Source organism: Amphibalanus amphitrite, unplaced genomic scaffold (assembly GCF_019059575.1).
Source record: "Amphibalanus amphitrite isolate SeventyFive unplaced genomic scaffold, NRLGWU_Aamphi_draft 000063F_arrow, whole genome shotgun sequence".
NCBI lineage: Eukaryota > Metazoa > Arthropoda > Thecostraca > Balanomorpha > Balanidae > Amphibalanus > Amphibalanus amphitrite.
In genome coordinates, this window is record NW_024881559.1 from 549133 (window position 1) to 559901 (window position 10769).

At 53.8% G+C, this 10769-nt stretch overlaps 1 protein-coding gene across 1 annotated transcript; it reads left to right on the top strand.

Annotated features, from left to right (window-relative positions):
* Positions 1 to 917: 917 nt before the first annotated feature.
* Positions 918 to 9902, top strand: LOC122378679 (coiled-coil domain-containing protein 149-like). The gene is made up of 10 exons (XM_043360020.1): positions 918 to 1129; positions 2516 to 2647; positions 2801 to 2947; positions 4396 to 4509; positions 5008 to 5180; positions 5519 to 5591; positions 6423 to 6507; positions 6983 to 7127; positions 7641 to 7726; positions 7839 to 9902. The coding sequence occupies exons 1-10, from the start codon at positions 1031 to 1033 to the stop codon at positions 8657 to 8659; spliced, it is 1875 nt and encodes a 624-aa protein (XP_043215955.1). The 5' UTR covers positions 918 to 1030; the 3' UTR covers positions 8660 to 9902.
* The last annotated feature ends 867 nt before the right edge of the window (positions 9903 to 10769 follow it).

Genomic DNA, 10769 nt, shown 5'->3' on the forward strand with positions numbered 1-10769 from the left:
GATCACTGATGTGCAGAACCTACCTACTGTGCGCGTAGGTACAGGTATATATTTATTTATTCGCTAAAACTTGCGGCTTATGTTAACCTACCTACTGTGCGCGTAGGTACAGGTATATATTTATTTATTCGCTAAAACTTGCGGCTTATGTTGATGACGACAAAAGGCTTGCAGTTTATCGCCGCTAGGGATACCACTCGCGAGATTCTGCGAGCCGTGACCTCAATCGATACGTCCGGCGGAAGCGTCTGCTGGTGGAGCAGTCTAACGTCTATCACCATTCACCAATCACCATTACGTCTTCCGTCCGACGGGGGACGATTGCAGATTGCACGGGCGACCCCCAGCCCCTGCGGAGGCCAGTTTCATTACTGTGGTAATATGGTAGGTAATGCCAAAGTCTGATGATTTGATAATGTGTTAACTGCACTCAGTGCACTGTGACAAGCAAATGTACCGAATCTGCTCGATACAGGCCATTAGGGATGCCAGGATGGATAGCTGCGTGGTATCCTTCGAATGTAGTTTTGAAAACTCACATGTCCGTAATATCTGGTAATTGAAATGACATGCAAAACGACTCTGTCAATCCAACCATTCAAACGCTCTGGCTTAATGATAAAAAAACGAAATTTCCGCCGAGTGGTGCGTTACAACGTCATTTTTTGTTTTGGTTGTTGATTTTCTTTGTGGTGGGCAAAATTTCGAGTCGTACATGGCGCAGCAGAAACAAATACGTTTAAGTGCTTTGTATTTTGTTTTTGCTCGCGCATGCAGAAAGAGCGGTCGTTGTCGAATCAAAGACAACGCTTCATCATTCCTAAATGCGAAAGCCGATGAGCGTTGTAATGATGAATATCCTTTTAGTAAATAGCGCAGTAAGAGCAATAGTCAGTGTCGTGGCGTGTGGATGTAAATCAATTTTGCTTCGTAATTTGGTGCTATTTCAGCATATGCTCTCGTTTGCTTGTTTATGAAAGCTTGCCCTGGGATTGTTAATTAATTGCATAAGCTGGTCCTTTGGAAAGCAATGCTGAACAGCTCAAGACGTGGAGCACAAGTTAAAGGAAACAGACAAGCGGATGTCTTGAATGACACCAGCCTTCTTTTGGACTCGCTTCGAAATGAGGTAGGTATCCTTCATTTTGGCATATTTTATTTCATGAGGCATATCTTTTACCTAACTACCTTACCTTATACCTATCACATCATGAGTGTATGTTGCAGCACTCTGATTTATTCTCGCTTTGATGGGAATGAAAGGAGGTAGGTAATTACCTAAATGCTAACTTTTGTTTCATTTTCAGTGCTACCTGCCTAATGCTTCTGTCTTTTTGGTGGTATGAAAATTTAAGACAGCATTCCCGCAGTTTTTAGACTGCAAAGCATGGCTGGAAAGCCACAATGACAGTGAGAAAATCTGTTTACGTAGATCAGAGAGCGAAGCTCAACAAAATTTGTAATATTGTTGTTTTTCATTTGAGGGTGTGGGTCATTCAAGTACTGTGTGTTATGGTGCAGACCTATTACTCTTCTGTGCACACAAACTAGGCTGGAAATCAGCACAAACCTGCGACAAGAAGGCCTCAAAATTATACAGAAAACACTGGACGTTCACACTCAGCTGTAATGTCCATGCCAGTTACTTAAATGCTATTTGTAGTGGTATTCAATGATAATTGTTCAGTCTCAAACACCATGGTCAAACCTAGCCACATCACAACGGGAGCCGGAGCCCTGTTCGGTCGCTGTTTTTATCAGCATACTGTCAGTTTCCCCATATAAGGAAGTTATTTCTGGCGTTTCTTTGCCTATCATTGGTCAAATGAATTGACCACGTGAATTTGACCGATGAGGAGCCAAGAAATAGCAGCATGTTTGCAGCCTGCTGATAAAACAACTGGGACCGAACAACGCCCTGATTTATTCCATAAAAATACATATTTGTGAGTTTTGGCTATTCAGTGCTTTTCCAGTTCCAACAGTTACTTGGTGCCCAATTACTCTACAAAAAGTAGAACAACTTAACATTTTTTTCTGCTTCCCACTATCAGCCCTAATCAAATCTCAAAAGCATACTAATTTTTGAGTGTTGACAGTGTTGAGTGTAGCATCAGCTCTGAAGTTCAGCACCTTACCTACCACTGTTTGGCGTGGCTGCTCCATATGGAGCAGCCACGCCAACATGTGAAATCCATACAGCACCATGGAGTAGGATCTACAGCCTACACCAGAGAAAATCAGCAAAGACTGGTTGAGTCTGGGCTAACACAAGGAAGCATAAAAATTGTATGCTTTGCAGCCTGGTCATAAATTACTTTAAATGTTGTATCATATCTTTGTTGTCTACATGAATAATACCCTTGAAGTGTCACTGTCTCTGTCTAATAGTGATAGGTGATAGGTATATCATCTTTGCAAGAATAGGTATATAAAATGTTCAATATTTTCTTTTCATAAAGCTAAAACCAAGATAGGACTTATTGGGGCTATTATCTGTGTATTTCACCTTCAGGTCAGCATCCTGTCCCGGAAGCTGGGCAGTAAGACAGAGGCTCTGGCTATTATGGCCAAGGAGTTGGAGCAGTGTCGACAGGACCGAGACCAGTTCCGTGCGCTGCTGGAGCAGCTCCGTGGCAGTCACAAGGTGAGATGTTAACCTCCCCCCCCCCCCCCCCTACACATATGAGAGCTAACTTGTGGCTGCCTTCAGCACTACAGTGACAGGAGCCACCGCAGTGTGTCACTCGGCCCTGCCGGCCGCTGTGCTCTCACTACCCCGCTGTGACGGCGTGTCCAGGCGGCGGCGGGCAGCAGCTGGAGCGCGGTGGCCACCGACGCCGGCCTGCGCCACCAGCTGGCCCTCTCCCGGCAGCAGTGCGCCGAGCTGCAGCACACCGTCACCGAGCTCACCGTCAAAATGGAGGAGGTCTGCGGAGACATGATGGTACGTGCGCCTAGTGCAGCTAATAGGGACCCTTCGAATGTAGGAGGAGCGTGTTGGCGTGGGATCCTGAACTCGTCGAAAAATAACGTTTTATTGTATTAGACGTCAGATGAACGGCCGGATCTGTTAGTATGGCCACTGCAGCTTGCTTGGGATTGTGTTGCATCGCGTGTATCTGATTATATGGCTGCTGGAATAGGTTGCACGTTACGTTGTGTCTCGCTGACCGTAGCGGCGTGATGTCCCTTGCACCTATGTGACCGTGGATATGTGACTGATCAGTGACCGTTGGAGGCCGCTCTCGATAGGTGCTGCGCCGTGACGCTGTATGCCGCCGGTGGGCCGTCTGTTACACTGTGTCCCTGTGTCCGCCGTTGGTGGGCCGTCTGTTACACTGTGTCTCTGTGTCCTCTCGGTGGTGGTGTAACTGTCGCTCTCTGCAGGTGCCGCGCCGTGACGCTGTACGCCGCCGGTGGGCCGTCTGTTACACTGTGTCTCTGTGTCCGCCGGTGGTAGTGTGACTGACCGTTGGTGGCCGCTCTCGGCAGGTGCTGCGTCGTGACGCGGTGTACCGCCGGTGGGCCGTCTGTTACACTGTGTCTCTGTGTCCGCCGGTGGTGTGACTGTTACACTATGTCTCTGTGTCCGCCGGTGGTGGGCTGTCTGTTACACTGTGTCTCTGTGTCCGCCGGTGGGCTGTCTGTTACACTGTGTCTCTGTGTCCGGCGGTGGTGTGACTGTTACACTGTGTCTCTGTGTCCGGCGGTGGGCCGTCTGTTACACTGTGTCTCTGTGTCTTCTCAGCGGTGGTGTGACTGTCGCTCTCAGCAGGTGCTGCGTCGTGACGCGGTGCGCCGCCGGCGGGCTGTCTGTTACGCTGTGTCTGTGTCCTCTCGGCGGCGCGGTGGTGTGACTGTCGCTCTCGGCAGGTGCTGCGTCGTGACGCGGTGCGCCGCCGGTGGGCTGTCTGTTACACTATGTCTCTGTGTCCGCCGGTGGTAGTGTAACTGACCGTTGGTGGCCGCTCTCGGCAGGTGCTGCGCCGTGACGCGGTGCGCCGCCGGTGGGCCGCCTGTTACGCTGTGTCCCTGTGTCCGCCGTTGGTGGGCCGTCTGTTACGCTGTGTCTCTGTGTCCTCTCGGCGGTGGTGTGACTGTCGCTCTCGGCAGGTGCTGCGCCGTGACGCGGTCCGCCGCCGGTGGGCCGCCTGTTACGCTGTGTCTCTGTGTCCGGCGGTGGGCCGTCTGTTACGCTGTGTCTCTGTGTCCGGCGGTGGGCCGTCTGTTACACTGTGTCTCTGTGTCCTCTCGGCGGCGCGGTGGTGTGACTGTCGCTCTCGGCAGGTGCTGCGCCGTGACGCGGTGCGCCGCCGGTGGGCTGTCTGTTACACTATGTCTCTGTGTCCGCCGGTGGTAGTGTAACTGACCGTTGGTGGCCGCCCTCGGCAGGTGCTGCGCCGTGACGCGGTGCGCCGCCGGTGTCCGGTACGCGCCGACTCTGCCGAGTCCTCAGCGGAGAGCACCGAGGACATGGTCCACAAGATGGAGCAGCTCCAGGACCAGGTCGGTCTGCCCTGACCTCACCGAGTCAGGCTGCGGCTTGTGATAGCGCGGGGAGTGTGGGTGAAATGGAGACAGTTTCTAAGCGTCATTACGGTCGGTTTTATCAGCCGACTTGATTGACTTGCGAATACCAATTCTTACTCTGTTGGACGACTAGCTTCCACCGTTGTACGGAACTGTGTCCCATGTTCCTCGTGAGGCAGTGCAACCAGCCGCGGGCGCTACCTGTTGGAATTGCCTCCGACTTCAAGCCAATGCGACCAATTACTGCAACGGTGGTCTATCGCTGTTTAACATAATCTAACTCTTACTCACCGTCACTGTGACCTGTGGCTGTGACACGCTGCGGCTGCAATTTGACTCTGACTCCGACCCCCGTTAGTGTGACCAGTTGTGGGTGTATAGCGCGTGACAGTCTGACTCTGACTGCGCGACCAGCTGCAGCTGCGAGGTGACTCTGACTGCCCGTCAATGTGACATGACTCTCGCTCCCGTCAGTGTGACCAACTGCGCCGTGACCTGGAGCTGACGTTGGACGAAAAGGAGGAGCTGGTCACCCAGCGGGACGCTTACAAGGGCAAGACGCACCGGCTGAACCACCAGCTGCAGGTGGCGCTGCGCGCGCCGGCCGACAGCGCCCTCGACGTCGACTCGCTGGTCACAGAGAACAGGTGGGCAGTCAGCCGGGTGGCTGACGGGCAACTGGACGATGGGGTAACGCTAATGAAGTAATCGTGGAAGTATTTGGGAGCTCGTTGAATTACTGGTCCGATTTGGCGGGAAATGCAGATATGTATAATGCAGAATGTGCCGGTAGACCGTTGCGCACCGATTTTCCGCTTTCTATCGATTTGTAGACACAGTACGTCATCAACTAATGAAATGGTCGCTCGTTGTTACTTTATTTTTGCTTTGTTGGCTGTCTGTCATATTGCCTACCACTTACCGATGTTGGGTTGGTTCACTCGATGGCGACTTGTGCTGACTGTGTCTGACCTCTGTTGGTCAGGTACCTCCGGGAGCAGCTGTCGACATCTCAGGACGAGCTGGAGCGGCTACAGAGGGTCTGCTCAAAGTACAAGGTGAGTGCTCTGCCGTGTACAGCGCTTTCGGTGCCGCCAGTTTAAAAAGTTACTGTGATTAACTGCGTCGATAAATATGGGTACTAACATTACTGCGTAATGTCTGGCACTTCCAGGCATGTGTCCTGTCATAACTCCTAGCTTGGGATCGTCTAACATTGGTTCAGGCAGCCTGTAAATTGCCCTAGTATGACGACTAGATAGGACAGATCGTTCCATTGCATGCTAAATGCTGACACATTAACCCGTGCTGTCTCCTGCCATGGTCAGATGGAGTGGTGTGTCAAGCGGAAAAATCCGCTGGAAAATCCACACGCCTATGGTAATAGTACAGTGTGCTGACTAGCGTTCTAGTATAGTCTAGCCACTACTAGTCGGTATGGTTAGTCGGACCTGGGTGCAGAAAATCTGTATCGCCATGGTCGTTTTTGTGTGAGCGGCTCCTCAATAGTGAATGTAAAACCACCATGGGTACTGGATGAACATTGGGCGTAGTATCCAGTTAAGTAGTTGTCCTTCCGTGCTACCGTCGCTCTTGTGACGGCTGTGACTGGTGCGGCTTGGTGGGGGAGAACCCTGCTGGTGGTGGTGATGGTTGTCAGGTAGTGATAGTGCTAGTGGTGAAGGTGTTTAGTCAGTTTGCTTAACTAACGGTGTGAGTGAGACTGAACTGGCCCGTCTCGGCACTGTGCTGTGTGCACCCCCGTTGATACCGCGCCGCCACTGGCTGGCAGCCGGTGCGCCGGTCCACTAATGGAACTGGTGGCGGCCCGTCGGCCTGTCCCTGACCCTCCCCGTCCTCCGTCCCTCCCGAACCGCTCTCACCAACAGTCGCTGCTCGAGGCTCGTAAGAAGAAGGGCATTCTGCGTCCGGGCTCCTCAGACTCCTCGGCTCTCATTGTCACGAAGCGCCAGGGTATGTATGTACCCGGACTTGGAGACTGTTTCACCGATACCCGGACCTGGGAGAGGCGGGGACATACCGGGACCAGGGTCAGGGTCAGGGGTCAAATCAGCTGAGTGTGACGCAGCATGTGGATAATGGGACACCGACCGCCCGGTATGTGGAGAGAGGCACGTGCGTCCCACACTGGTGATGGCGATACCGCTAACAGGGCGGCTCATTGGGTGTCAGCGCCCAGTGGACTGCACCAACGGTTCATACAGATCCAGTGGGAATCGCTAACTCTAGTCTACTCGTAAATGATGCCACGTTTCGGTCTGAGGGTCCCTTTGTGCTCTGGGTTCTCACCCAGTCAGTGCTCGTCATCTTGCTACTTGAGCTGATCGATTCCCTGACTATATTCTGATCTGACCGGTGAACCGACCAGTGACCTGAGTCGACAGTTCACCCGACTTGACGCCCCCGATCTGACCGGTCCGCCGGCCAGTGGCCGAGATGCTGCGCTCGCAGGGCGACGGCCAGCTGTTGGACACGCCGGCCACGCTGTCGGACCTGCGCTCGCTGTGCGCCGCGCTGCTGGAGCAGCTGCAGGACAAGTGTACGGCGCTCACCCACCAGAGGAAGGCCAACAGGTCAGTCGGAGGACAGCACTCCACTTGAGAGGCGCGTGGTCTCCCAAACAGACTGTTCGTGTAGTTAGGCTGAATGACAGGTCGCGATTGAAAAAAAAAAAACATGTTAAACTGGAACTATTGGTACAGGTCTCGCGAGATTAAGCGGTAGGTTTTGCACTTTTACATTCCCGGTTATATCTCAGAAACTAATCGATCTACGATGAAGCCATTTTACACGATCATGGCCGGCTTGTTACCCAACAAGTCGATCGCATCTTCAACACTTAAAAGCTTAAGACGACGAAGATATAGCCTGAAGTACACTAAATTTTCTAGGTGCAAAACCTACCGCTAAAACCCGCGAGACCTGTACACTTCTGCGATGCGATACATATAGAGTGGGTGTGTCCACAGACCTCTGTACACTGTGAGGTCTGTGGCTTACAGAGGTCTGTGGTGTGTCCTACATTTAAGGGCACTTCATGCCTCGCGGGACTCAGCTCTCTATCTGACGTCTTGGCTGTTGGACAGGCTGCTGGCCGAGCAGTGTGCGGCGCTGAGGCAGCAGGCAGCCCGACACGGGCTCTCCATCCAGCCGTCAGCTGATCTCATGGCAGGTGAGTGCGCAGCGGGACGGCCCGACGGTCCACCCCGCCCCGGCGAGGCTGCTGGAGTGTAATGTGTGTCCGTTTTCCTCGTGGGGACGCTGTTGACTGGTGTCGGTTTCAGGCTACTCTGCTACACACATAGACCGAGAGAGTGAACAGCTGCTGGCCGATGATGACCCGGAGGTCGCTCCCAACGGCGCGGACAGCGCCGCCAGTCCCCGGGCCGACGGCAGCGCTCCGCCGTCCCCGGCTCGGGCGGGAGCGGCCGCCGCTGCTCCTCCCACCAACGGCGCAGAGCGGCACAGTCCGCCGGTCCGACTGACCCGCCAGCCGCCGCACCAGTCTAGTCCGGGCCAGAGCGGCGACCGGCCGACCCGCCAGCCGCCGCACCAGAGTCCGGGACAGAGCGGCGACCGGCCGACCCGCCAGCCGCCGCACCAGTCTAGTCCGGGCCAGAGCGGCGACCGGCCGACCCGCCAGCCGCCGCACCAGAGTCCGGGCCAGAGCGGCGGCCGGTCCGCGGGCCCGGCGACCCCGGGACGCTCCCCGGGCCGGCCCCAGCGGCGGCCGCAGTACGAGGACGATGAGGACGAGGAGATCCTCTCCATCCAGGAGCTGGACCGCTACGTGCGCTGTCTGCGGCGGCCGGCGCCGACTGGTCCGGAGCGGGACGGCGGGGCGGCGGACGGCGCGCCCGCCAGCCCGGCGCGGTCCCAGGCGGACAGTGAGCCGGGCAGCCCGCGCGCACCGCCCGCTCCGGGCCAGGGCAGCCCGCGGCGGCCCGCGGCACAGCCGGCCGTCCAGGTGGTGGGCAGTCCGGTCCGCTCGGAGTCGCAGACGGCGCCGCCCGGCGACGCTGACTCCGGCGAGCTGCCCGCAGAGCTGGAGCGGCTCTACAGACAGGCACTGGACCAGCTGCGGGCCGGCGACCAGGCCACGTGACCGGCCGCCTGACCCGGGCAGCGGATCACGTGACTGGTGTCCTGCACCGGCGACTAAATCACAACACCGGCCCCGTGACTCGTCAACCAGCCCGCATGACCTAACACCTGCATTGGCGACCAGATCACGTGACCGGTTGCCTGACCTGGTGAGGGGAGAACGTGGTCGGCTACCTGACTGTAACCACCGGCCGCCAAACCCGGCGACTAGATCACGTGACCGGCCGCCTTAAGGCCTGGCTACACTATGCGTTTTCTGCGTGCGTTTTTGCAGGTTTGCGTGTTTTGCGTAATATCGTTCTAGGAAAAAGGTTATAAACAATATAATTTTTACTTTGGTTATACACAAAAGCTAATATAACTCTTATGTAACTAAAATTTAAGGTGAAAAAACATCACAAAAACGTAATATCGTTCTTTTTTCTAGAACGATATCACGCAAAACACGCAAACACGCAAAAAACGCACGAAGAAAACGCATAGTGTAGCCAGGCCTTTACCCGGTGTGGGATTGACGTGACGGGAGCCGTCGTGCCTGTCCTGCAGGACGGGCCAGTGGCTCGGTCGAGCTGACAGATCAGGCCTGCTGACAACCCATGAACCAACGGCTGGTTGTTTAGTGAGCCAAGATCGCTGACCGAGGCACGCTGATTGAGCTATGACAGGTGGCGCAGTCAGTATTCGTGGTACGGCGACCGATCTGGGCGGGCGTTATCGCTGGTGGAGTGACTGCCTGTCGGGACTTCTGCAGTGCCATAACCGTGTCATGGCCGTATCACGGCCGTGGCTTTCGTGAGATGACCGTGGTATGTCACCGACTTGTCAGGATAGACGAAACGTGCGTACTTTGGGAGTGATACGGAAAACTTACGCATTCCGTAAACAGGTCTCCTTTCACGGTGATCGCTTATTAGGTGTATTTAAAGCCCCGTACTTATTTATTTACCTCGTCGTCTAGTCATGTTCTGTGATAGTTTTCTCTTCAGCGTTGTTTTCGTGTATGATTTTGAATATATGAACCATTCCTTTATTATCTACCAGCATGAAAAATGCCTGTTTGAAAGCTAAGTTAAACTATCGGGATTGATTCGTCAATTTCTGTTGTAATCCACTTTTGGCATCACTGACCTCAATGTATCAACTGTGAAATGGCAGCTTTGACAATTGACCTATGTGCATACCTACGTTACAGTGTTAGGCAGTTATGCTACTTGTCAGTGTGTAATACATGCTTGCCAAATCAATCAGCCATTCATTTTTTTTGGGGGGGGGATAACGGATTCGCCCGCGTTTTTTTTTTTTACCTTATTGTGACACGGCATTCGGTTCGGTTAAGCCCTCTCGCTTGTAAAACATATGAAGGATTGGTTAATTGGAACCTATTATACTAACTCGAAAAGCAGTGACGTGCATCATGATCAACCGCGCCGGTGTTCAATGTTCATGTTTGCCTGCTGATCAATGCTCTGTGAACGTTGGTAGGATCGCTAGAGTGAAATTAAAGAGTTGCTTTAGAAAAATGGACGCATTGGCTTGTAGGAGACCGTACGGCGATTGCCCGTTCAGCAACGGCAGCATCATGACCTACCACATCTTCAAGTGAAGCCTTCATCCGTCCTTGTGTGTCTATGTGAGGCTGTCCAGCGCGTCAATGAGGCCGTGGTTGGAGAGAGTAGCCATGTGGCCATCGGTTCGCATGCCAACAACACTTGCCGCCTGGCTTTCCCTCCGAGAAGAGTCAAATGCCACCTTTGGAAAACTTCTCAACCTAAAAGGGCCGAACATTTAGCCCCATAACTCTAAAGACTGCAATCTTATGAACCACTGCTTATGTGGTGTAGCTGATGAAAACACCAGCGATGCCTGTTGTAACATCAAAGTCAATCTCGCAGCAAGTGTGAAGATGATGTCCTCATGATGTTCAAGACAGCCCATATTCAGCCAGATCCAGCCCGGATTCAGTCCAGATTCGGGACACCTCAGATCGGTGCCATATAGCCTTCCGAGTTGAGGCGCCCCTAAACCCCAACACCTTAGATCGAGCTGAAACTTGCACACACGATGTAGGCCGTGACATGCACAATCCACAGTCTGAGTCAGTCGGTGGCACT

Bases quoted from the DNA above. Each gene is read 5' to 3' on its own strand.
- LOC122378679 (XM_043360020.1), top strand. From the start codon at position 1,031: ATGCTGAACAGCTCAAGACGTGGAGCACAAGTTAAAGGAAACAGACAA. The intron at 5,181-5,518 runs GTGGGCAGTCAG...TCTGTTGGTCAG, and splicing joins TCGCTGGTCACAGAGAACAG to GTACCTCCGGGAGCAGCTGT. The intron at 7,727-7,838 runs GTGAGTGCGCAG...TGTCGGTTTCAG, and splicing joins GTCAGCTGATCTCATGGCAG to GCTACTCTGCTACACACATA.